The sequence below is a fragment of the Adiantum capillus-veneris genome, chromosome 5 (assembly GCF_014529385.1).
Source record: "Adiantum capillus-veneris isolate H3 chromosome 5, ASM1452938v2, whole genome shotgun sequence".
Classification (NCBI taxonomy): domain Eukaryota; kingdom Viridiplantae; phylum Streptophyta; class Polypodiopsida; order Polypodiales; family Pteridaceae; genus Adiantum; species Adiantum capillus-veneris.
Genome location: NC_140935.1, coordinates 32,299,808 through 32,327,651, shown reverse-complemented (window position 1 = coordinate 32,327,651; position 27,844 = coordinate 32,299,808). Strand labels below are relative to the sequence as shown.

General features: G+C 45.8%; 1 protein-coding gene across 5 annotated transcripts in view; it reads left to right on the top strand.

Moving 5' to 3' along the window:
- Positions 1–25,852, top strand: part of LOC147457102 (uncharacterized) — a 49,431-nt gene extending 23,579 nt beyond the window's left edge. For 3 of the 5 annotated variants that reach the window (XM_086512111.1, XM_086512112.1, XM_086512108.1), the window contains 2 exons: positions 23,284–23,306; positions 23,390–24,243. In XM_086512111.1, the coding sequence (XP_086368237.1) occupies positions 23,284–23,306; positions 23,390–23,949 (583 nt within the window). In that variant the 3' untranslated portion in view covers positions 23,950–24,243. Of the gene's footprint in view, positions 1–23,283; positions 23,307–23,389; positions 24,244–24,516; positions 24,907–24,941 lie in introns of those variants that run through there. The other 2 variants (XM_086512110.1, XM_086512109.1) reach the window with 2 other exon arrangements.
- The last annotated feature ends 1,992 nt before the right edge of the window (positions 25,853–27,844 follow it).

The following is a 27,844-nucleotide window of genomic DNA, read 5'->3' as shown; positions in this document are numbered from 1 at the left end:
CTTTATAAGAATTGCCTGGGTCCCTCTTCTGGTAGATTTGCTTGGGAGCAATGCGGAGAGAGAGGACCCTCGGACATTGTACTTGTTGAAGCCTAATAATAAAAAAATACCGAGAAGGGGTGTCAGTCTTTGGGGCCAGTACTTTTGGGCGTGGAACTCCGCCGTGCCATGTCGTCCCTCCCTCTCTCAGTTTTGTTCAATTCTTTCAGTTTCTCTCACATGTGTTGCACTAGATCTTTGACTTGGGGTGTCCAAGTCTCTCTCATAAGTATTCAGTACTCTAGAATGTTTGCTTTGAAAGGGGACTCTGTGAGGTGGATCTATTAATCACATTTAAAAATTTAACATGAAAACTTTAAGGATTAAATGGAACTAAAGGTTCTTTGCAGAAGGGAACCGATTTCTAGAAATCAATGTCATAGGCTTGGCAAAAGTATAGTTCGTGGTATATTGAAAGACTCCAATGGCCTTGCACGGTATTATTATTTTAACAACTTGCATGATGGTAAGAGACTCGGATGGGACAAATTAAGGAGCTACTTGGTGCCGGCATTCCAGTGCTTTTGCTATCATTCTTATGTTGATATACTCTTTTGTGGATTTCTCCTCTGACCTTTTGGTTGTCATGTACTACCTCACATTAGTACTGTGAGGTAATGGCATTGTATAGAAAAAATGTCTCTGCTCTAAAGCACCTTCGAAGGATGTTCTTGGGATATTGGGCTGCGCATGTACTGTAATGTGGACAAGTGATTGCATTTTTGTCACAGTTGTATTGTTTTGAGAATGATTACATAACTTCTTTCAATGATTTCCTTTATGCAATTCATTGGTCTCTTTGATTGCTTTGTAATTTTTTTTTTCCCGAGAAAAAGATCCTTCTATTAGTTAATGAAACTGCCCATAGGGCTACAACCACCTCTACTAGAGAGGGCTACAACAATCATAAGGAGAAGACTCTCCCAATGAAAAAACAACATATGTACAATGAGGCTAAATCAAGAGATGGGAGGAGGGAAAAGCCACACAGGTGGACGGGGGTGCCATCTGAGCATACCTTGGACCATGGTGAAGAAAGGCCCAAGGCACCAGAGTCGAAGGAAAGCCACTCTACGCTCCCGCATGTGGTCGGAGCTGCCCTGGAGTCTCTCGAACTGTCCTCTGAGAGTATGGATCAGCTCTAGCCAAAGATCTCGAACTGTCTCTGCTGGTGGTACAGGGTGAGCCTCAAAGATGCTGAAGCAGCGGGCCCGCCAGATAAACCAGAGTGTCAGGCCGTAGATGAACTCCCAACACTCCTCTCTCTCACTACACCACTCCTGCGGAGTAGCTCTGTAGCAGGCTGGAGTGTAGGTCGACCCCCTTGCATCACTATCATCCTGCTGGTGGAGGATAGCTCAAACTGAAGTGTTGGACCCGTGAGAGTGGACCAAGCAGTTGCCCCCCAAGTGTACTGCCGTGTTGAGGAAAGAGCTAGCATCAGCCGAAGGACATGAAGCCAAACCTGCTATGCCAAAGGATAGTCCCAAAGACAATGACACTGACTCTCCACAGGATGGTCACAAGCTGCGCATGTTGCCAAGAGACCACTGTGTACAAGCCAGCTCGCAACTGCTGTAGCTTGATGTGCAACCAGCCATTGGAACAAAGTGACTCGCAGCGGCTGTCTGGAGTCCCACAACCTTGCCCAAAAAGCTGACAAGAATTCTGTTGTGAGACCCTCCTCCTGCCAATGAGGTGCTGCAGCAGGACGAGCCTCTCTCCGTGCTGCCAGTATGTGACGTCCCAGTCGAACAGTGTACTGAAAGAAAGGGACACCTGGATGGTCGGCTGAGAAGAAAGGGTCCCTCCAAAACCACTCTAGGATCTCACTGCACTCGTGCTAGTGGACAACTCTCCCAATCCCACAGCCTCCAGTGGCGAGTCTCAAGAGCTACTGGGTCAGGATCTATGACACAAGTCCTTCCACAGATGCCCACAATTCAGATCCTCTGAAAACAGCACTCTGCCACTTGTGGGGCCTCTACTAAAACTTGGTGTAAACAACCCTCACCCTGTAGCTCCAAGCCTCTCCGCAGCTGCTCCCAGGAGCGGAGCAGACTCACAGCAAAACGGTCCTGCAGTCTCCTGCTCAGGCCAACTCTGCGCATCTCTGTGAAGATCCATCTGGTCGAAGGTCGCCAGGGGCCTCCAGCCTGAGGCACCCTAGCACTAAGCCACTGAAGCAAAAACTCCTTTCAGGGCTCCTCCCTTGGAAGCAAACCTCGGACAACAAACTTCCCAAGAAGGGCTCTGCTCTGCTGTGTTGGGCTATGATCACCAACTTTCCTTGAGAACAAGGAAGAGTGATGACCTGCCAAGCCACTTTGGCCTGGGCTATTTGAGTGTCGCGCCCTGACCAAAGGAAGTTCTTGATCAGCCTCTCTACCTGGCTGATGCAGGAACTCGAAAAGATCTAACAAGAAGTGATGTACCACATAGTAGCCAACAACACCTAGTTGGCCACTACAACTTTGCCTGCCAGAGAGAGTCGTGCGGAGCTCCAATGTAACAGCTTCCTTTTGATGGACAGGAGGAGGGGAGCAATCTGCTGCTCAGGAGACAAGTCCAAACCAACCTGACAGCCCAAGTATCAAACTGCAGTCCTCGGGGGAATCCATTTGAAACCGTCACTTGGCAGCCAATCAGGCGTAGGAGCACTACCAACCGAGAAAGCCACTGTCTTTCTCTAGTTGATCCGTGCGCCTGATGCACAACAAAAGACCTCAAGAGCCTGCTCACAGTTGTGAAGATTGGCCTCCTGGCCCTCCAAGTACAAAGCTGAGTCGTCTGCAAACTCAACATCCAGTAACTCGTCGCCCCGAATAGGGAGCGCTAAACCATGTAGACCAACTTGTTGTGAAACCAAAAATCTGCTCATGGCCCTGTAAAGTCCTAGTCAACTCTATCGTAGGCCTTCTCAAAATCGAGAATAAGTATCACTAGATCCTCACCACGAAGGCGAGCGAGGGCATATGCCTCCCAAAACGTAAAGATGTTGTCAAGGATACTACGCTCCTTGACAAAGCTTGTCTGTGTCTCATGTATAATGCTCTCTAGAAGTTGCTAAATCCTCAAACTTAGAGCCTTGGCAAGAATTTTGTAGGCTGAGTTGAGGATGGTGATGGGCCGCCATTGTCGAATCTTATCCAAGGAGCCACCCTCCTTAAGAATGAGGTAAATCAGACCCTCACTCATGTTGTCAGGCATCTCTCCTATGTTGAAGATGTACTGAAAAGCATTGCAGAGATCTGAGCCAAGCAAGTCCCAATACTGTAAGAAAAAGCTGGGAGTCAAACCATCCTCACCTGGACAGCTGCCACAGGGAAGTGCTCTGAGGGCCACGTGGAGCTCCTCTAGCTGAAGAGGCAGTTCAAGCCTCTGGCGCATCTCCTCAGTCACAAGACAAGGCATCAAACCTGCTCTCTGCATGCATCCTGTCACTGTGATTGGGGCTCTGCTGATAGCAAGTCACGGTAAAAGTCAGTAGCAACTGCTCGCATGTCCTCAGGCTCTGAAGCAACTGACCCGTCGGGCCTCCTCAACTGGTTGACCCTGGCATGCGTATGTCTGGGTCTCACTGTCTCAAAGAAAGCCCCTGTCACTCTATCACCCACCTGGGTCCACTGAGATGCCTGTCGATGGAAAGCAAACTCATGGGGTCTCTACTCTATGCTGGCAAGCTCTTGGCGAGCCTGCTGCAACCGCTCCTCCAACCAAGGACTGTCTGGATGCTGCTTGTGCATCCTCTGCAAGGAAGCAGCGCCTCGTCAGAGACGCTGCTCCTCCTCTCTCGCTGCAACCAGGCGGACCATGGACTCCTGAAGAAATAGTCGACTAAGATGAACAAGTCCAGAGGCCACTCTATGAGCAAGAGAGTCCTGCATGTCTAAGCCCTTTGTTCAAAGAGCCACCACTCGCTCTCTGAGCGCAGAGTCCAACAAAACCCTCTCTCTGAGATACGGAGCATCGTGCTCCCCCTCCTCTGTCTATCTGTCACTGTGAGGATCACTGGTCATAGTTACGAGGAACGGGAAACCGGAACGGGGAACGCGGAACGACAACTGCCACAAAATGCCATTCCCTGTTATGGGTACTCACGTTTGAAACACGGAACGGGGATTTGGAACGCGAACTTAGAATGGGAACGGGGAACGGAGAGGCCATTCCCTGTTACTATGTCACTGGTGCATGGTCCGTAAAAGAAGTCCCAGCCAGAATGCAAACTGTCCCACCCAAGTCACAGAAGTGGTCACTAGTAGAGAAGCGATCTATCCGAGATAGATTCACTCCTCCCACTTTGCGGTTCGAACGAGAGAAGGCCAGGTTGTCTGGGGGCCTCACAAAGCTAGAATGCTGCCACCTGAAACCCGCAGTTATACATAAGCTGCCAACTCAATTCCATGCACAGTAGTATGGCTACCTCCAATCCTGTCAGAGGGGTCCTCCAACATGTTTGAAGTCACCCCGAATGCACCATTGCTCTGCCTGCAGCAGAGACTCAACAATATGAGACCAAAACTCTACACGTGCACTCGCCACATTGGGCGCATAGATGTTTAGGAAGGCCACGAGGCAACCCTGAACCTGCATAGTGATCCACTGAGCCTTGCCTGGCACAATAATCCCTCTGCCCACAATGGCTTGCTGCAAAGAATCCGCAATAGTCATACATACCCCTCACTGGATGCCTCTAGGACCAAATGCAGCTGACCAAAACGTCTCATAGCGACGACGCAAAATCTGACCACATTGTCTACTGCGGCTCTCACAAAGATGATGCTTCTGTAGCATAAGAATGTCAATCTCACCACCCACAAGGCATCTCTGAAGCTCCTGACACAACTGACCCCTATAACGCTGAAACTAGGGCCCTCCTAATACCTGCACATTCCATGAGATGATCCTCATGGAGTCAGTGAGAGAAAACATATGCTGCCACGGCAGCCAACTTCACTATCTTTGAGGCCGGTTTGGATGGGGAGTAATCCGCATCCAAACGACCTCCAGACAAGCGCGAAAGGAGTGACTGTCCCGCCCAAGCCCAAGCCCAAGCCCAAGCTGAGCGTGCAACCCGAAGGGCTACATCCTCTGTCCAAGAATCCTCATGTACAAATACATAACAAGGAGGGCTCTGAGTGTCAGCAAACAAATGTACCACAATGTGCCTGCCACCCTTGAGTCCCCTCTGTGGTGTGAGAACTCAATAGCTTGAATCTGGAGTCAGTCAAGGACTGTGTGCTGGGTCCACTCTGTGGAATCCCTACCGCACAACGGAAAGGAGAAACTCACCGATGTGTCCAAAGCCTCAATGCCTCTAGCCGCAAGAAAGAGGACGTGGACTCGAAAGCAAGCCTCCTCCAGGTCAGGAGAAGAGTCACCTAGGAACCGTGTGAAGCTGTAGTCAAAGCTGTAGTCAAAGAAGTCCCAACGACTGTGAAAGTCAAAGCTAGTCAAACCTCTAGGGACTGCTGCAAAAGGAGAACTCTGCACCAAAAAAGGTGGCCTCAAGTGGGGTTGTCCCGCCCGAGCCACACGGCTCGTAGCGAAAGCACTACCAAGAGATCCCCTCACGGCAGACGCGTGTCCAGTCCCCTGCGTATGAGGAGGAGTGGAGGAGGGTCGGGAGATGAGGCGGAGGTGGAGGTGGGGGAGGGGGAGGAGGTGAGGGAGGCCAGCTGCAGCGTCTGAGGGAGGAGGAGGTGAAGATGGAGGAATTGAAGTGGACGGGGCCTCCTCAGGCGGGTCCTGTTGAAGGGGGTCAAAACGGTTCCCAATCGGAACCCAATGCTGCTGAGCTACAGAAGGTCGGCCACCAGGGGGAGCAGTGGGGCGAGCCCTCCCCTGTCGGCGGCGGCCAGGCACCTGCTGCCAACCGTCAGCTGTCTGATAGCTTGTCTCAGTTGAGGTACTTGCTTGTGCGTCATGTGTGTTCTGGCTGCTGTGCATCAGTCTTGGGAGGCTGTGCATGTGCTGTGGGTCGAGGTCTCCTGCGAGGACAGGCCTTTGCCAAATGGCCCATCTGTCTGCAAATGAAACACTGATTCGGGAGGCCTGAATACTCCACGCTCTGACGGAACCAACCTCCACTCACTCGAGGTAGTAGGATGATTTTCGGGAGAGTGTGGGTGTCCCGAACCAGAACACGTACTGTGGAGATGCCGGCCGCCTTGGCAACTACAGAGGCTGCCATGCGAGGTGTCTCCAGGACAGTCCCAATCTCTGAACCTATCCTTGACAAGAGTGGCAGGTACTCCCTTCTCAAACCGGGAAAGCAAACGGAGATGGAAAGGTCTGCCTCCTCTATCAGAACATCTGTAGCTGAATTGAAACCATGCCTCGACTGTCGAAAGTAGTCTCGAACTGCTCGGATGGCCAAGGGGCTCATCGCGATGACCTTGGACGTCGTCTTGGAGGTCTCAAACTCTATTTGATAGTAGCCGCGTCCGAGTGACTGAACATCCAGAATCTTGCCCACTTCTGCGAGGAGGCAGGCCTGGAGAAGATCACGCACCTCTCCTCTGCTGGGTATGGTGCCGAGAATCTTGTAGATGACGGAAGTCAACTTAAGGCGTTTCACCTCTGCTACGAGGCTCGCTTGCTCTGTCGGCGAAAGAGCAACTCTGATGGTGGGTTGTGCGGGGTTGGGCGAGGGGGCTTCTTGTGAGTCCCTTTGAGGTGGAGCACGAGCCTCCATCAGTGTCTGTTGCTGTAGAGAAGGGGTGAAGTGACGTCGATGAACGATGGCCCTCTGTTGGACCGAGCACGTCGAAGGTGCTGACAAAATCAGCCGAGTAGGAACCCGGGGGGGGGGGGGTGGTTGGGATGCGAAAAGAGCGGGAACACGAGGGTGGGACGAGCGGGCTGGGGCCGACGTGCTGAGGGCTGGCTGTGCGCTGGGTTGACAGCATGCAGCGGGTTGGGCAGCGTGAGGGAGGCTTGGGGGGGGGGGGGGGGGATGGCGAGAGTGTCACGTGCACATCTAACCCCATGTGCAGGTGGACAAGCTACTTCATGTCTAGGGTTCAATTCAGCTTAGGAAGTGGTCTAGCACCTTTGTGAGTCTATTCGCAGACCGTGCATGTCCACACACTTAAGAGTAGTTGCATTTCCTTTGGTTGCACACAACATGATCATCATATTACAATCACGAGCCATCATTAACATTTTACAATGCATAGAACCCATTTTCCCTATTTTAGCCATTTTCATTTATTATTAATAAGTGACTTTGTTGGGAAACTGGGTAGGGGAATTTTGCAAGGGACTATTTAAGAAACCTAGCGCTAGCACTTTCTGGCAGAAGAGGCAGCAGGACTCCACAACTCACAGGCACCTTCTCAGCAAGACCAGTAGGAGGCCTAGCGTTTCCAACCAACAGCAGAGCAAGACCAACGATTTGGCATCAGATTGAGCCTAGCGTTTTCAGCAGATGCAGACCAGCCCTGGCGTTTTGCACACAGCAGATCAGCCCTGGCGTTTTGCACATAGCAGATCAGCCATGGAGTTTTTGCAACAGCAGACCATACCTAGCGTTTTGCAGATTCCCGGCGATAGGTTAGCATAGATCATCAATGTTTTGTATTTTCAGCACTTAGACTCCGTACCGCAGCCCCCAAACCTCGCAGGTCTCACCTTCCCGCAGCAGATCCTCACCGCACGGTTAGATCAGCCAGCGTTTGCAGATTCAGCCCGCTATTCGCAGATTCCAGCATCTGCGTTTTCGTCTCGTCGTTGTCATCGCCGTCATCACCGACATAGAGTCAGAATTCAGTAGATACAAGATTTACAGATTTCAGCCCCTAGCGTTTTCAGTTTTCAGCGCGTCTCGTCGTCATCATCATCGTCGTCGACATCGTGAGCAAGTCCATTGCATTTAGACCATTGTACGAGGATTGTGCAATCAATAGCATAGACCTCTCTCGCCATAGAGAGTGAGGAGGGTTTGACACCAAAATGTTTGACACCATTTTGGTGTCGTATTCTTCTCTCTCTATCTCTCAGTCTCAGCACCTTCATTCACAGTGTTTACCCACTTTGTTGTGATCATTTGCACTCTCTCACTGAAGGAACGGAAGGCTCTCCGTTCCATAAGTAAAAGGAACCCCTTGAGCACAGCTCGGAGCACTCATCTTGAGCAAAGTTCAACATTCACTTCCGCTGCACCTTACACAGAGAGGGGATGCAGTGCGTGCGCAGGGGAGGTGGACGAGGGCAGCGAACGCGTCAACACGGGAGTCCAGTACGACTCGCAACCGTTGAACCTTGATTACTTTGTAATTATGGAATTCGATTTTTAAAGAGCACAAGTACCTTCTCACTTGGTTCTAGAAAGTCCTTCGATTAAGTTGAAAAGGGGGTGCTTTGTGAGTGAAATAGACATACTATCCAAATCTCCCCTTATCTTTTCCAAGATTGGGCAAGGAGTACCCAATCCAATGACTGTGACGTGATTGTCATTGCTTGTGTTTACACTTTCCTTTTATAAGAAAGCGAATCAAAAGCATTGTTTTGCATAGCTTCACTGCACGACAAGAAGTAGAAGATGAGGTTGTGAAGAGGAATGCTGATGTGAAGACCATTTGGTGCCAGGAACAAGAGAAGCCCTAACCAGGGTACTTTTCAAGTGACATGGCAAGAAACAAATGTGGTTTGTCATTTAAAGGAATGTTTTAGGCATAAGAAAGATTACATGTGAAGCCAAAATTGAGTATTTGTCAATAAGATATCAGTTTTTTGATTCACATTCGATGAAAAATGGGAGGGCATGAACTCTGGTAATAAAGATGCAAGGTTTGCCGAATGAATGTTTGCGCTTTGCTCAAGATGAGTGCTCCGAACTGTGCTCAAGGTTCCTTTTGTTCTTATGGAAGGGAGAGCCTTCCGTTCTTAATGAGAGAGTGCAATGATTACAAACAAAGTGAGTGGACACTGTGCGTGCAAGTGTATGAGACTGAGAGATAGAGAGAGAAGAGATATACGACACTAGAGACGTTGTAAAACCCTCCTCCGAAGGCCCCACTCTCGTCGGCGAGAGTGGTCTACTTATGATTGCACAATGTGGTACAAACTGAATGCATGTGACTGATGCAAGTCTAGGCTATGTCGACGATGACGACGGGGATGGCGAAGCCGATCTAAGGGCTGAAATCTGCAATCTTCTATCTGCTGTCCAAAAATGCTATAGGCTGAAATTTGTTGTTGCCGAAAACGCTAAGGAAAACGCTGATTTTGCGGGTCTTTAGGGCTGAAAATCTGCATCTGTTGTAGGGCTGAAAATTGATGATTCTTTGGCTGAATCTACTACTCTTTTAGGGCTGAACTTGACTGACTAAACTGGGCATGCACGGTCTACGAATAGACTCACAAAAGTGCCAGATCACTTCTAAATCTAGACTGACTTGACTGACTGAACCCTGATCATGCTGTAGCTTGTCCACAGACACATAGGGTTGGATGTGTCACGTGACATCCCCTCCTTTTCAAAGTGAGGTACTGGTACCGAACTGTATGGCGTGGAGGGAGATTGCCAATAGCATCCGGAATCCTGGAAAGGACTCTTCGCCAGCCCATTCTGATGTGTGGGTCGTGTGGTACTTAAACTTCATAAAGGTCTGCAACGCTTGCTTCTCTGGGCCGCGCTGAAAGCGACAGAAAGTGCTCCTTCGATGCTTCAACTTCGTCTAGAGGTCATGCTTCTTCCTTCTTCAAGAATCTCCACGGCCGAAAATTCCTGAAACCATTTCCAATACAAAACCATGAACATACCTATTCCATGTAACGTGAGTCGAAAAAATCTTGTCTTCGTCAAAGACTGTGTATGCAATGTAGATGAACAAATAGATGGAGTGCCAAACCGTTCACCACACACACGCAAACCATGAGATCGAATCTTTCTCTGCGGATCTAAAGCAATCAACTGTGGCAATTCACAATGGAAATGCCCATGCTTGGTGCTCATCCTTTTATGTGCTCTTTCTACAACTGTGTCATGCCAAGGAAGAGACATGGAATGTGACTTCCTTGAATGCATACTTTTCATCTTTTCATGAAAAATCCGCATACATTCGTGCTCATCTATGAGTGAAACGTGCTCAACATACAATATGTCATGCCTAGTAAACGGGATCAGGTAAAGATGCTGACAAAAATACAGGAAACGATCACGAATGAAACACTCGTACAATGTGTGCGTATCAATCATGCGAACATATAATACTTCCCGTGAGGGTTCTTTGGACCAAGGCTCGAGAGCCAAGATCGGTTCTTCCTGAAGGGGTGCTTTGGACCTAGGCTCGAGAGCCAAGATCGGTTCTTCCTGATTGATCGAATATGCACGAGGTTAGCTTCGCTAGAAAAAGCATCCACTAACTCATCATCCTTGTGAACAATCACATCATCTTCATGCAAATCATCATGCTTGTGAGAAATCACATCTTGATCATGCAAATCATCATGCTCATCATTATCATTCAAATAATTATCATGCAAATCATGTGTGTCATGCTTGGGAGATGTTAGATGCAGCGGAATGAATGTTTGCGCTTTGCTCAAGATGAGTGCTCCGAACTGTGCTCAAGGTTCCTTTTGTTCTTATGGAAGGTAGAGCCTTCTGTTCTTAAGTGAGAGAATGCTATGATCACAAACAAAGTGAATGGACACTATGCGTGCAAGTGTATGAGAGAGAGACAGAGAAGAGAGAGAAGAGAGATACGACACCAGAGACGTTGTAAAACCCTCCTTCGAAGGCCCCACTCTCGTCGGCGAGAGTGGTCTACTTATGATTGTACAAACTGGTACAAACTGAATGCATGTGATTGATGCAAGTCTAGGCTATGTCGTCGACGACGGGGATGACGAGGCCGACACTAGGGCTGAAATCTGCAATCTTTCTACTGCTGTCCAAAAACGCTATGAGCTGAAATCTGCTGCAGGTCCAAAAACGCTGATTTTGGGGGCTGTTTTTGTGGGTCTTTGTCGCTGAAAATCTGCAGGTTTAGGGCTGAAAACTGAGGTTCATTAAGGCTGAAAACTGAGGTTCTTACCGGGCTGAATCTGCTGCTCTTTAGGTCTGAATCTTGCTGGTCTTTTCTACTGCTGAAATCGCCTGCTGAATACTGCCAAAAACGCTAGGTGATGAAGCTCTCAAAAACGCTAGCTGCTATGTGTGGCGATGATCTTCTTAAAAAACGCTACTGGCTTGAAGCGGCGGGGAAGATGATCCAAAACGCTAGGGATGACTGTGGAAGGAAAACGCTAGGCTAGGGGGATGGCTCTTCTTTGCTTGGAGGAAATCCACCAAGTGGTCTTGTTGAGAAGTTGCCTGCTGAGCATGGCTCTTGTTGCCTCTTCTGCCAAATAGTGATAGCTCTAGTTTGCTTATATACAAACTTAGCAAAATTGCCCTACCTACTTTCCAACAAAAGTCACTTAAAAATAATAAGTGAAAAATGTCAAAAATAGGTAAAATAGGCTAAATGCACTGGAAAATTCCCCTGAAGGATTCTAATGGGAATTCTTATGAACATGCTATGTGCAACCAAAGGATATGCATCTACACTAAGTGACTGGGCATGCACGGTCTACGAATAGACTCACAAAAGTACTAGATCACTTCTAATCTAGACTGATTGGACTGACTGAACCCTGATCATGCTGTAGCTTGTCCACGGACACATAGGGTTGGATGTGTCACGTGACATCCCCTCCTTTTCAAAGTGAGGTACTGGTACCGAGCTGTATGGCGTCGAGGGAGATCGCCAATAGCATCCGGAATCCTAGAAGGGACTCTTGGCTGGCCACTCTGATGTGTGGGTCGTGCGGTACTTGAACTTCATAAAGGTCTGCAACGCTTGCTTCTTTGGGCTGCGCCGAAAGCGACATAGCCTTATGTGGCTCCTTCGATGCTTCAACTTCATCTAGAGTCATGCTTCTTTCTTCTTCAAGAATCTTCGTGGCTGAAGATTCCTGAAACCATTTCCAACACAAAACCATGAACATACCTATTCCATGTAAAGTGAGTGGAAAAAATCTTGTCTTCCTAAAAGACGGTGCATGCAATGTGGATGAACAAAGAGACGGGGTGCCAAACCGTTCACCACACACACACAAACAATGAGATCGAATCTTTCTCTTCTGATCTAAAGCAATCAAATGTGGCAATTCACAACAGAAATGTCCATGCTTGGTGCTCATACTTTCATGTGCTCGTTCGTCAACTGTGTCATGCCAAGGAAGAGACATGGAATGTGACTTCCTTACATGCATACTTTTCAACTTTTCATGAACAATCGCATACATTCGTGCTCATTCATGAGTGAAACGTGCTCAACGTACAATATGTCATGCCTAGGAAAAGGGATCACATAAAGATGCTGATTAAAATACAGGAAACGATCACGAATGAAACACTCGAACAATGGCGTGCGTATCAATCATGCGAACACATAATACTTTCTGTGATGGTTCTTTGGACCTAGGCTCGAGAGCCAAGATCGCTTCTTCTTGAGTGATCGAATTGTCCTGTGGGGGTTCTTTGGACCTCGACTCAAAAGCCAAGATCGGTTCTTCGTGATTGATCGAATCTACAACGAGGTTAGCTTCTCTAGAAAAAGCATCAATGTTGCCAAATTGGCTTTATCTGACAGAAAAATAATTCTAAATGAATTATTGGATTTATAAGTGAGAGGGTTTTCTCGCTTGGAACAAAAGGAAAAATAATTCTAAATGAATTATTGGAATTTTAAGTGAGAGGGTTTTTCTCACTGGAGACATCCGAGTACAGAGTATTCTTGGTGCGTTATTCAAAGTAATGACGAGAGCACTGTGAACGGGAATATCTGTAAGGCCACCAAGAACGGGTACTTCTGATGTGTCACATCGGATGGGTGACAGGGAGCATCGGAAAGAAGTATCCGACCATCCGGGAACGGACATCTCTGATGTGTCATAGGATGGGTGACATAGAGCATCGTGAGGAGATTGTACCGTAAGTTCGGTAGGAAAGGACTAGGTGATGGGTATTCCTGATGCGTCACAAGGTGGGTGACGGGTGCATCGGAAAGGGAATATCCATAGTCGGGAGGAAATTCCGAACTGTGTTAGAATTGTGCACAAGGAAAAGCAAGCACTTGAATGAAGATGGGTTCAGAGGAAACTTTGAGGAAAAACAGATGCTTTCTGAGAAAGCGGGATTGCTTTTCGGGAAAGCAGATGCTTTCCCGCGAGGAAGTCTTTGTCTGCATTGCAACTGTGCATGTGATTGCATCCAGGGACGCTTGGGAAGTGCTGTGAAAGCATTGTTTTTAACTTATAAGGTTTTATTGAGTTTTTGGGCAGGTTCAGACTATTTTTAAAATACGCCGGCCGCCCACTTAATAAGTGGGCAGCCATCTGATAAATAAGGCAACAAATCAGCCAACGTTTTCTCTCTCTTTTTTTGGCAAAACGGAAAAAAAAAAAAAAAAAAACGGCCGCGATCTCTACGCGAGCAGCTATTCATGCCTGTGGCTAGGAGCTATAAAAGCATCACATGCCCTCACTCAGAGAGGAGGACCAATCTTTGCAAGGAGGAGATGCTACTGCAGATTTCAGCCATAAAGAAGACGTTGCTAGTGATGCCCATGGCTGCCCCAAGTGTACCAGATGTCGCCAAGACCCAGTGCGCGAGTTCCCTCGCGAAGAAGTGCCTACGAAGCGTGTTTCCATCGCGACAAGTTGCTGTTTTTCTCTGTTTTCAGCCCATAAACGTCGTAGACGGGGCTGATTTACGAGAAGGAACCCGAGAACACACCTCTTTTGTGTGTAGGATTGGAAGAGAGGAATTTTCTATGTAAAGATCTCTTCCAGGGAATTGCTTTTCGAGAACGGAGTTGCGTTTCGAGCGTCGAGACTTTGAAGGTAACGTTTTTCATGTTATGATCTTTGAGTATTTGATTGCAGGTGTACTTCCTCTTCGTGAGGGAGTAGGAGCAGAGGAAGGCATGAGCCTCTGCAGGAGAAAAGCGCTCTGAGGAACTAGAGCCAGATCAGCCCAAGGGTTTCGTACCCGAGTTTGGGAAGAAGATCCACGGATCGGAGAGAGGTAGTCTCTCAAGTTGCGATCCGGAAGTTGGGATTCCCAAGTAAGTACTTTGTGTCTGGGAAAGCAGAGTTGTTCTGCGGGAAGAGGACTCTGGAAAGAGAGTTAGAAAGAGTTGCAGGGATGTCATGTCCTGAGTCTGGAAGGTGAGATCCAGAGGCGAGAACCTTGGTTCTCAAGGATTTGGAATAAGGAACGGAAGACTGAAGTTCCTTGGAATAGGGTTTTGCCCTAGGAATCGGAAGCTGAGGCTTCCGGGAACCATCAAGTCTTATTCTAGAACGAACGTGGTAATACGTTCGGTTCAAGTGCTTGTATAGACTTCTCCTCAGTAATAAAGATACTATTACGGGGGGGGACCAACCCATCTTCTGGTCCCTAGTACTGTGTCGATCTTCTCACTCTCTATCTCTCTCTCTATTTATTTCTCTCTATATCCTCTGGCTTCAGTAATAAGTGATAAATCCTATTTATCCGAATATATTTTATATTGTTATGCGCTCCCGTTTGTGACAATCAACTAACTCATCATCCTTGTGAACAATCACGTCATCTTCATGCAAATCATCATACTTGTGAGAAATCATATCTTGATCATGCAAATCATCATGCTTGTGAGAAATCACATCTTGATCATGCTCATCATTAACATCCAAATCATCATGGTTATCATTGGCAATCAAATCATCATGCAAATCAATGTCATTCAATTCATCACGCTTCTCATAATCATGCAAATCCTGTGTGTCATGCTTTGGAGAAGAAGAGACTGAGAGAGTCTCCTTTTCCCGAATCTCTTGCATCTGTGCCTGAGCTTGAGAAAAGAGTCGCAAGAACTCTTTCATGTGTTGGTCGCTCTTTCCTTTGACAGCGGCTGCCATTCTTTCTTAGTGTATGCGCTCCATTTTTGCTTTTCTTTCTCCTCTTTTTTCTGTGTGTCTGCGTTCCATTTATGCCATTCTTTCTGCATGTCTTGCTTCGCGTTCTAACTTCCTTTCCAGAAACATCTGGTCTAAAGCATCCATAGGAGTTAGTGCAATCCTTGACGTAGATGGGAAGGGTGAGGGTTGGAAAAACCTCTTGGTGGGGAAAATTCTTCTTCGCCTCTCTTACCTCCAAGCGAAGTATCCATTCCGCTTCGAGTGATGACCATTCTCTGAATTCGTGGGTTCTTGTGGTCTTGGGTTCGTAAGTTCACGAGGAACTTGGGTTCTTGGGGTCTTGAGGTTCTTGAGGTTTTCTTCTGCTTGCAATCTGTGTTTGAGAAAGATCTTCTCTTCACCCGAGTTCGGCTATTTTCCGCGGTCGCACCCCTTAGCGGCCTTGCGCTCACACCAAGGTTGCTTTTTCCCACCTCACGTCGATTGGCCGCTGCTAAGTGCACGGTCTGCTCTCAATGAGTGAAAAGAGACACAAGGGGAGGCTGGACAAGCCCTTCTTTCTTGGGATTCCTGTCACTCTTCAAAAACACGATCAGGAATTGACACACCCAAGCGAACTTGGGTTCGTGCGATCGCAACAAGCAAAAAAAATTCTTGTGATTCTTGTGGTTCTTTCCTTGAGAGATACAGAACACTGCCAAAGCTCTGATACCAATGTTAGATGCAGCGGAATGAATGTTTGCTTGCTCAAGATGAGTGCTCCGAACTGTGCTCAAGGTTCCTTTTGTTCTTATGGAAGGTAGAGCCTTCCGTTCTTAAGTGAGAGAATGCTATGATCACAAACGAAGTGAATGGACATTGTGCGTGCAAGTGTATGAGACAGAGAGAGAGAGAGAGAGAGAGAGAGAGAGAGAAGAGAGATACGACACCAGAGACGTTGTAAAACCCTCCTCCGAAGGCCCCACTCTCGTCGGCGAGAGTGGTCTACTTATGATTGCACAAACTGGTACAAACTGAATGCATGTGACTGATGCAACTCTAGGCTATGTCGACGACGACGGGGATGACGAGGCCGCCACTAGGGCTGAAATCTGCAATCTTTCTACTGCTGTCCAAAAACGCTATGGGCTGAAATCTGCTGCATGTCCAAAAACGCTGATTTTGGGGGCTGTTTCTGTGGGTCTGTCGCTGAAAATCTGCAGGTTTAGGGCTGAAAACTGATGTTCATTAAGGCTGAAAACTGAGGTTCTTACTGGGCTGAATCTACTGCTCTTTAGGGATGAATCTTGCTGGTCTTTTCTACTGCTGAAATCGCCTGCTGAATACTGCCAAAAACGCTAGGTGATGAAGCTCTCAAACACGCTAGCTGCTATGTGTGTCGATGATCTTCTTCAAAAACACTACTGGCTTGAAGCGGCGGCGATCTTGAGCAAAGTGCAAACATTCATTCCGCTGCACCTAACATTGGTATCAGAGCTTTGGCAGTGTTCTATATCACTCAAGGAAAGAACCACATTTTTTTTTTTGCTTCTTGCGCTCACACGAACCCAAGTTCGCTTGGGCATGTCGATTCCTAATCGTGTTTTATAAGAGTGACATGAATCCCAAGAAAGAAGGGCTTGTCCAGACTCCCCTCGTGTCTCTTTTCACTCATTGAGAGCGGACCGTGCACTTAGCGGCCGGCCAATCGACGTGAGGTGGGAAAAAGCAACCTTGGTGTGAGCGCAAGGCCGCCAAGGGGTGCGCGCGCGGAAAGAAGTAGAACTCGGGTGAAGAGAAGATCCTTCTCAAACACAGATTGCAAGCGAAAGAAAACCTCAAGAACCTCAAGACCCTCAAGAACCCAAGAACCCAAGACCCGCAAAAACCCAAGTTCCTTGTGAACTTAAGAACCCAAGACCACAAGAACCCACAAGAACCCAAGACTTCAGTGGATGATCATCACTTGAAGCGGAATGGATACTTCGCTTGGAGGTGATGAGTATGAGAGAGGCGAAGAAGAATTTTCCTCACCAGGAGGTTTTTCCGACCCTCCCCCTTCCCCATCTACGCCAAGGATTGCACAAACTCCTATGGCGGAGTTGAAGCAATTGTTTATGGAAAGACAGTTAGAACGCAAAGAAAGAAAAGCAGAAAGAAAGGCCTACGAAGAACGAAGGACAGCCATAGATCGTGAATACAAAGAAGGAATGGCAACCATAGCGCGTGAGAGCAAGCAAGCACGCTTGGAAGCCAAAGAAAGACAAGCCAAATTTGATCGCGAGAACAACAAAAGACGAGCAGAATATGACCGCGAGAACAAAGCAACACAAGAGAAGAGCGATCAACACATGAAAGAGTTGTGGCGACTTTTTTCTCAAGTGCAGACGCACTTTGCACAGAATCAGGAAAAGGAGACTCTCTCAGTCTCTTCTTCTCCTATCACGTGACACATCCAACCCTATGTGTCCGTGGACAAGCTACAGCATGATCAAGGTTCACTCAGTCGAGTCAGTCTAGATTAGAAGTGATCTGGCACTTTTGTGAGTCTATTCGTAGACGGTGCATGCCCAGTCACTTAGTGTAGATGCATATCCTCTGGTTGCACATAGCATGTTCATAAGAATTCCCATCAGAATCCTTCAGGGGAATTTTCCAGTGCATTTAGCCTATTTTACCTATTTTTGACATTTTTCACTTATTATTTTTAAGTGACTTTTGTTGGAAAGTAGATGGGGCAATTTTGCTAAGTTTGTATATAAGCAAACTAGAGCTAGCACTATTTGGCAGAAGAGGCAACAGGAGCCAATCTCAGCAGGCAACTTCTCAACAAGACCACTTGGTGAATTTCCTCTAAGCAAAGAGGAACCATCCCCCTAGCCCAGCGTTTTCCTTCCACAGTCATCCCTAGCGTTTTGGATCATGCTCCGAACTGTGCTCAAGGTTCCTTTTGTTCTTATGGAAGGGAGAGCCTTCCGTTCTTAATGAGAGAGTGCAATGATTACAAACAAAGTGAGTGGACACTGTGCGTGCAAGTGTATGAGACTGAGAGATAGAGAGAGAAGAGATATACAACACCAAAGACGTTGTAAAACCCTCCTCCGAAGGCCCCACTCTCGTCGGCGAGAGTGGTCTACTTATGATTGCACGGTACAAACTGAATGCATGTGACTGATGCAAGTCTAGGCTATGTCGACGATGATGACGGGGATGGCGAAGCCGATCTAAGGGCTGAAATCTGCAATCTTTTATCTGCTATCCAAAAACGCTATGGGCTGAAATTTGCTGTTGCCGAAAACGCTATCCAAAAACGCTATGGGCTGAAATCTGCTTTTGCGGGTCTTTAGGGCTGAAAATCTGCATCTACTGTAGGGCTGAAAACTGATGATTCTTTGGCTGAATCTGCTACTCTTTTAGGGTTGAATCTGCAGGTGCTTCTTGGCTGAAAAACGCTGCATGGCTGAGATTGTATCTATTGAAAACGCTAGGCCAGAATCTCCAAAAACGCTAGGGGTGCAATCTGCAAACGCTAGGTGCTGTGAGTGTGTGGGCAAAAATCCTCCTGATGGAAAACGCCAGGCTGATGTTGATCTAGGGCAATGATCCCTAATGATGCAAAACGGTAGGTGTTGAAGCCCGAGTCCTTGCTTGGAGGGGAGACTACTAAGTTCTTGCTTGAGAAGTTGCCTGCTGAGCTTGGCTCCTGTTGCCTTTTCTGCCATTTAGTGCTAGTCTGGGTTTGCTTATATACAAACTTACTCAATTTGCCCTACCTACTTTCCAACAAAAGTCACTTAAAAATAATAAGTGAAAAATGTCAAAAATAGGGAAAATAGGCTAAATGCACTGGAAAATTCCCTTGAAGGATTCTGATGGATTTTTATGGGAATGCTTATGATCATGTTGTGTGCAACGTGAGGATATGTATCTACACTAAGTGACTGGGCATGCACGGTCTACAAATAGACTCACAAAAGTGCCAGATCACTTCTAAATCTAGACTGACTTGACTGACTGAACCCTGATCATGCTGTAGCTTGTCCACGGACACATAGGGTTGGATGTGTCATGTGACAAAAGACAAAGCCACTCTCAGGAGGCCATTGGTTCTAATTTGAAAGACCCTAAATTGGCTGCCCTCAAAATTTGAAGGGTGACTCTACCTTTCATTTTGAAGGCCTTAAATAAATTCCCCTTTTCTTTCTACACAAATTGGAAGGGCATGTGACTATTTTTATGAATTTCCTACAATTCTTTGAAGGGTAGCATTTGCCTTGCCTTTCTTTGGAAGAGTAAAACACCCTTTACAGAACTACGTTGCACCTTTCTAACTTAGGCTGATAGGTAGGCCTCGTGATTTTATCACTTGTTACTATTAATACTCACAGAGTACTACTGCCGGGGAGTCACTCTACAACTGTGCAACCCTGTGCCGATCTGTATAAGTGACCCCCAACTCACAATGCACACTTATATAGGCACCGAGTCCCCAAAAGCAATTGTTACAAAACCTAGGGGCCTCAAAAGCTAATCTGCTAAAGGAAATCACCCCAACAAATCAACAGTCATCTGCCTTAATAAATGGTGCCCCAAAAATTGTGCCACGTCAGCTTCGTATGGTCTGCCACATCAGCAGCGTATGGTTGGTAGACTCTGCCTCCTTTTCCTTTGTGTTTTCTGGAATTTTTCATGTAAGCAATTGAACCTGTCTTTCTCTTTCTCCCTTCTGTCAAGCCGGTCAACTGTCACGTCATCACTTTCTGACAAAAACTGCATAAACTGGCTCTCAAGCCCAACCGTGAAACTCAAATTTTTTCGTCAAATGCCAAGTAGATCAAGATGTCCACAACCTTCTTGCACATGGTGGCATTCTCAAGCTTGTCACCCACATCAATTTGCACCTTCAAAGGGAGATCCAAGGGTAGAGCAATAGGCCTACAATTAGCCATACCATAGTTTGATAGCATATCCAATGCATATTGAAGCACTTATCTTCTTTAACAGTGGAGTCAAGGTTCTTTTATGTCAACTAAGATGGCGGCTTGATTGGGGATCAATGCTGAAGACATGGGGCCACAAATGGATGTAGTGTTGGTAGTACAAGGGCGTGAAGTCACCGTAATGCTTGTCATTGGTAAGCTATGGCTACATTGCTAGGGTTACATAGGGCACGAGGAGTTCAACATCGTGGCTTTGGAAGGGTGTGATGTTCTGTTAGGGATGCCGTGGCACGCCAAGAACAATGTCATAGTGGACTATGGGGCAAAGAAAATTTAGTCAAAGAATAGCAAGAGTTGGAAAATAGTGATTGATGTAAAATTGAAAGGCAAATCAATACCCGTTGTATTGGCTTCGGCCATTTCAAAAGTATGAAATCGAGTCTTTTTGTTTACTTGATCTTTCTCAATAATGCGGATGATAGCAAGGATTCTAGTTTGTCAAAGTTAAGAGTCAGAGGCAAAGCTTTCTGCAACCTCAAGCCGATTGTTTTTCAGAGGGTTTGCCTGGCGAGTTACCGCATGGAGGACCAGAGGATCACACCATAGAATTGATCCTTGGATGTACTCCTCCGAATAGACCTCCTTACAGAGTGAGCGAAGCTTAGTAAAAAGAGATCATGAGCCAAGTACAACACCTTTTGGAGAAAAGATTGATCCAACACATTTCATCACCTTTTTGTTCTCGAGTTTTGCTTGTCTAGAAGAAAGATGGGATGTTGGTCATCAATTACAAGGCTCTCAACAAGATCACCATCAAGAATAGGTTTTCAATACCCAAGGTCGATGATACGCTTGACAGATTGCAGGATTTTACTTGGTTTAGCATAATTGATCTTAAAAGTGGCTATCATCAGATCAAGATTTCTTCTGGAGATGTATACAAGATTGTGTTAAGGACTTCTCGAGTACTTAGCAATGCCTTTCGGGCTCACGAATGCCCTTGCAATGTTCAACAGGATGATGGATCGGATTTTTAGGGCATCGCCAGTTTGTGGGAATGTTCTTTGATGACATCATTGTTTTCTCCCGATTTGAGACAGAACATAGAGAGCATTTACTGGAAGTGTTTCGGGCATAAAGAGAGCATAGATTGGTTACAAATGGGAAGAAAAGTGTTTTTCTTATGGGGATGCACTTATTGGGACACTTCGTCTTTGTAGAAGGTGTTCGTATGGATCCAGCCAAGGTGGTTGCAGTTCGGCCGACTTTTCGAAATATGCATGGTGTAAGAAGCTTTCTAGGACTATGCTCTTATTACAAACGATTCATCTGACAGTTTGCGGAGATTGCTTCACCGTTGCACTCACCATTACTCTCGAAGGGGTTCCATTTGTCACAAAGTGATGATGTGGCATGACCTAAAGAATGGACTCCAGACAGAGAGGAGTCAAAACCCTAGTGAAAGAGGCAGAAGAAGTATCACCGAATTACAAAATCTTGCGGAGTGTCCTAAACTCACCTAAAAAGTTGTTCCAACTTATTGTACCTAGGGGCCTAAAATCTTAAAAATAAAGTGGACCCCCCAAATTGTGTGAGAAGTGATGACGTGGTAGGTTGTACGGACTACCACAAATCCCGCCACAATTCACGCTCACATGCGAACATGGCGCTGCGTACGGACAACCCAGCAGGGCGCTAGCTTTTGGGGCAAGATGCCGCTTTCTATAAAAGAATTGCAAGGGCCTCTCTTCCGTAGATTAGCTTGGGAGCATTGCGGAGAGAAGAGGACCCTCGGACATTGTACTTTGTGAAGTTTAATAATAAAGAAATGCCGAGAAGGGGCGCCAATCTTTGGGGCCAGCCTCTCTCCCTCTTTGGAAGAATTTAAGGCTCTCAATCATAAGCTTAACAAAGCCAAATCACATCTTGCACACCTAGATAACCTTCACACAAACCAAAAAGCTCCTCTTGGTCTTTGCATGAAGCCTCCTTGCTCTTACCCTAGAAGACACTCAAGCACAAGCACTCTTTAGTGCTAAGCTAGAAGCCCTCAATATCCAATTCCAATTAGATTACATCAAAGTCTATATCCAAGCTCAAAGTTTGCTTGTCAAGAATCTCCAAAAAAGATTTGATGATTACCACGACCTTGTGGAGAAGAGACCGTCGGACCTCACCAAAAAGCTTGCACCTATCTCTTTCAACCCTCGGCATGGACAAGTCAACTCCTTTTGTGGAAGCAAACCTCTTAATATGAGTTCGATGCACACTTACAAAATGAGATTCTCCAAACCCATTTGGCCTCTTCCTTGAGCATGGCGGCCCACAATGCTAGAAAGAGAACCCAAGTCTCGCTCTTGGAAGAAATAGAGTCTCTACCTAAGGAGAAGACGGTGGGCGAGTTGGTGCATCATGAAGTCACCACCCAAATGAAGAGGCTTCTTTCGCCCTCCCCAAAGAAGACTCCCAACTACAAGCATATTGTTTGGCGCACAACAAACCCCCTCCCTTGGCAAAAGACTCTCATGGAAATGGCACCCGGCAACCTTTCAACTAATTTTGCCCCTTTTCTCTTGAATGTTGTGCAATCTGTACATTATGTGCATTCCGCTTGTTTCTGATGGTGTCCTCGAGTGAGTCTTGACTCCAGGAAAGCTATGAGTAACCTTTCCCTCATTGCTTACTCTGACAAACGTCCGTTTGTGAGCAGATGTTTGCAAGAAAGAATATTCCTCAGCATCTTACTCTGTCAATAGGTTAACCTAAAATCTCCGTTAAGAATTGTTGCTGATGTGTTCTTTGGATTTAGACTTTAGCTCTTGCTCCTTTGTATCTACAGCTCACAATGTGTCCCCAATTTCTAATATCAAGTGAAAGAAATTTGTTTCTTGTCAACATCTCATTGCCATCCAGTTTTTAAAAAGTGAGGAAAAATAAAGATGCTACTTTCACCCCTCACTACGAAAATTGCTCGTAAATAAAAGAGAACTGTGCAGATCTCTAAGGCAAAATCGAAGTAATCTGTTTGGTATATACTAAACAGATTACTTCGATTTTTGCGCTTGTCACGGGACTCAATTCTTGAGTAGGAAAATGGGCTGTTTGCACATGATCAAGTAGAGCTGTACTGGAATAATCCTTCTCACATCACTCAGCGAGAGTTGACTCTTTGGCTGTGTACAACACGATGCATTCGGTCTGTCGCTTCTGCTTTGGTCTGTCAGTTATTGACTTCATGTTGTCTCTAGCATGTTCATGTTATATACATATTACTGTTGGTGATGTTTTCTCGTGGAGAGATTTTCTGCTTTTAAACTAAAAAAAAGCTGGCATACTGACTCGTCGTTATTTTGGTTTCTTTCAGTCCGCTGGACTATGGAGACGCAGGTAATGTGTGCAGCTGCACTTTGATTTTGTGATGTTCCAGATTATGACTAGTATTACTCATTTCAAATTTACAATGTGCTCAGATTTAACAACAACCGATCGGTCAAAAGGGTCAAAAGATGTGTATGATTTCGGGAAGCTTTTGCTAGAACTTTTGTCTGGAAATTGCGGTATAACTGAAAGGAGAGATTTTCAAACAGATTCTTGGGTGGAGTGGGCAGTTTCTCTTATCCATGTGCACGATAAAGAGGCACTCTATCAACTTCTAGATCCATCGCTTGTTGTTTGTGGAGACTTCCTAGATGAGGCAATGGTGATGGCAGTGGTTGCAAAGGCATGCTTGAGCTCAAAAGTATCCAAGCGGCCGAATATGCGGCATGCTCTAAAAGCTCTCAGAAACCCTACTTTATTATTCCAAGAGGAGAAAGCTCGAAGCAGATTGTCTCAGGTTTGGTCACAGCAGTCATGGAATACGGCTTTATTTGGGGCTTTAAGGTCAGTTGGCGCTTCATCAAGTGTATCAGCGTCTGAGAACAATAATGACATAATTTCTACTGCCGGAAATTCGACCTTTCTAGTGCAGAATGCATCTTTTGTCAGTGAAATTGAAGAGTTGTCTCTTGGCGAGATTCAAGAAGTGTGACACCCCAAATCGAGTTGCAAGGCAAGTATCACAAATTCTGAGATAATTATGTGGAGATCAGTCCACGTATAGGGTGCATCTTTGCTTCTCATGGTATATTTTACTCATGTTGCTAGGTGTTCGTTGTGTTAACGATCAGCCTCTGGAGGAGAATCTACCTCATTTTGTACAATTTTGTACATGTGCTTGGCATCTGCTTGTGCTTATGCATCTGCCTCCCTAGTCATTCATGAGAGAACTTTCGATGCCTGTCCAAGGACATGACTCTTTCAAAATCACTATTCATGTGCTGGAGCCTTATGATCATGTGTTGATTTTGCAATCATTTATGGATTCTTTCATCTTGTTCTACATGCTCCTCTTAAAAATTCTTTAATTTGCATTTTATTCTCTAGAGAATTTTTACTTGAATTTGACGCTTTCTTGATGCACATTTATCTAATGCCGAAGGCATTGAGACTGTTTTCCTACTTCATACACAACATTTTTTGTGGATTTTTTGCTGTGGTTATTTCTATATTGGCATATAATTGTCAAGATGTTCAGTCCATCAAATCCTGGGTGTAGGAAGCTTTCATTGTTCGCTTAACTGAAATCAAATCATATGCCTCATACATGGATGGATGTCTCAATTTTGCTATTGGGAAGCAAAGCAATAGAAATTCGAAATAAATGACGTGATCAAAAGCTGACAAAACAATCATAAAGTGCACATATGAGGGCCGTATTGAGAGCTCCTACTAAGCTTCAGCTTCTTGATGGCATACGGAGTCAGTATGTAGAGTCAAAGAAATTGATCCAAATGGTAAACATTATTGTCTGAGGTACAGCTTGTTTTGGCGACAAGTTAGCATGCTAGCAATGGCCAAGGCCATTAATGTTGTTTGGTGTATTACCTTACATTATGCAATGGTATTAATAGCAGCTTCTAGTATAAGTTTGTAAAAAGGACTCCTTGAGACTGTAAAGTAAGGTTTGTTCTCTCTTGACAGACCAAAAGATATGTGCTCGTGAGAGAGAGAGAGGGCACCTGCTGATGCCTCAGTCTGGGAAGCCAGGCATAATTGTGATTCCTACGTCTACTTGTGAAGCCCCAGTTCAGCAGAAACCACTGCGAGCCGGCAACCTACAAATTTGCAGGCCTTCTAGCTAAATGCGGCTGTTTCTGAATGTATAAGCACTTAGCAACACCAACTTGAAGGGGGCTGCAGGTGTGTTGGTTGTGTGGAAATGGGTTGGTGAAGCAGGGTGCAAAGGTCTGCAGGTGTCCGAGCGCTTTCACATTTAGCCATCTTGTAGGTAGCCGGCTCACAACAGTTTCTGCCTTGAAGTGGTTTGATTGTCAGTTGCTCATTTTGGTCTGGATTGGTGTAGCAGGGTGCAAAGGCAGCAGCTCTCTCTCTCTCTCTCTCTCTCTCTCTCTCTCTCTCTCTCTCTCTCTCTCTCTGTGCACACGACACTTTTGATTCCATATCCAGAGACATCTTTACAGAGGTGCTAGAGAGCCATTGGTGTCCAGTCAATGATTGTTAACCGGCATGGTATCTTCTCCTCGCCATCGGTTGTGTCTTTTTGGCATATGAGATGGTGTGGCTTTGCTGCAATAGTCAGATTTCTAAAGGTACTCTTCTTGCCATGTACAGTTCAATGACACCATTGGAGGTTTATTGTTTGGTTTGCAAGGTGGTTGGGATCCAGCAAGCTCTTCACCTTAGACCTTATAGACTACCCTTTCATTGTAGGCCCACATTAGGATTGCAACTCTCTCCACTGGGAGAGGTTGCTTTATAACTTGTTTTGAGACATCAGAATAGACAGATGAGGTATTGGCACAGAGATCTTTGGATTGGAATATAGCTTTCTGTTATTTTTAATATATGGAGACAGGGCATGTAGCTCTCTACTTTGGGTGGTCTTGCAATTAAACTCATATTATTGTTAGGTTATGTGGCTTTGGCCTATGATTTATGCTTCTTGGTGTGTGTACGGAGCCCAGTAGAGCCGTGTGACCATCCTGTGATTCGGAGCCTATTAACCCCCACACTTCTAAGGTTGACCCATGATTCTTAGGGTTGATTTGGATTTGGACTCACATGCACTTGTACTAAACCTAACTATTACTATTTCGGCTCCTCTAGCACACCAAAGCCCATTGGGCACCTTGGCTAGCCTCTATTGCGTAAAGTCGTGGGTGCGATAGGGTCTCAAAGCTTCTCTCAGATTTTGGGGGAGCTTAGTGCCATCTCCATATAAGAGGTAGTTCCTGCCTGTGCAGGGGATTGGTCCTACTCAAGGGTAAAGTCCTACTAGCAAAACTAGAGGTCACTCTACTAAAAGGCCTATTCAAAGCCCCTCTTTCCCATTGGTTTGGCTCTTCCAAACCAAAACATCAATGGTCTCTCTCACGAAGGGGTGACTCCCACTCTCACCTTTGGTGCTTTCTCCACATATAAGGCACTTCCTATGTGCAGAGGAGGCCAATCTTAGTCAAGGGTAAAGTCCTACCAAAAGAGCAGGAGGTTGATTCTATTTGACGGACTATTTCCACATAGACCGTGCGAAACCGCTCTTTTAAGCTAAAAGATAAACTTTTTTGTATCCATAGCACAACACAATCTATTTGAATGTATGCCCTATGTTTCGTCATATATGGGATGACCTCATAGTTCTGCTACATCTGTTGTCCTTGGAACACCTCTCCATTGACACCATGGGTGAAAAGAAAATTGAGCAATTCAACAATGATGACTGCCACACTTGGTAGAGGGAGGTCCAAGGGTTATCTAATGAAAAAGGTCTCTTGGGGAATAGAGAATCCTACCATTACTGATTCCTTTTCTGGTGAAGGTGCACTAGCAGAGTAGAAGAAAATGACGCTCAAAAAAACTTTCGTCTTTACATAGTGCCTCAATCATGCGGAGTTGAGGTTTGGAGGGAGCTTTTTGAAAGAGCGTCAGTGAGAGCTTTTTATGGAAATTTTCTTCGCTTGATAAAGAATGGAAGAAAGCTCTCTTAATGGTCCACCGTAAAAAGCTCTCTCAAGGTACACATATCAGCAAGCATTCTCCTAGTTTTTTTCTCATGTTTTTGCTATCTTTCTACCTCCACTCTTGTACATCTATCAAAAATTCTTTAAGAACAAACTTAAAACAAACCTTACTGCATTGCAAACCATAGGTATTAAAACAATTAGAAGCAATTTTTGAAAACTACTCTTCATTAATTACAAAAGAAGGTGATGTCACCCAAAGATATTTACAAAAATTCAAAGAGTCAAATATGGGCTGACTGGAGTATAAAATGTTTATTCTTCTTAGTGGGATGGCGGTTCTAGTTCTATAATACTTTGGTTTGGCACAATCTTTGTTTCATTAGTCGGCCTCTTTGAATTGATCACTTACGTCTTTTCCTGTTCTTGGGGACCTTTTAGGTGTATGGCATGTTTGTCCAAGATCTTTTGAAGGTTGTTGGCATATTCTTCATTGTCTTAAAAAATGGTAACTTGTTATTGTCGTGGTGTGGCACATGCACAACGTGAAATAAAAACATTCACTCCACTTTTGACACCTTTTGATGCATGGGAATAAAAGCAATTATGTACATATTGTGAAATATGCTAGAGCGGCTATAGCAGTCGCTATCATGTACACATCTATCTTGGGAGTCATGGCCCTAGATGTAGCGATGTTGAGTGTTTTTCTACTTGATAAGATGCCCAATTTGGTTTTGTGATGTACATATTCCAAGTGTTTCATGGTGGCACACTCATCTCGCCTATAAAGATTGATGCGGACAAGAACTAACGAACATAGCAGCTAACAGGCGTCGTCGTAAAATTGCATGGAAAGTGACCCAAAATGCAGTATTGATGATAAATGATGTATAAAAATGCTTT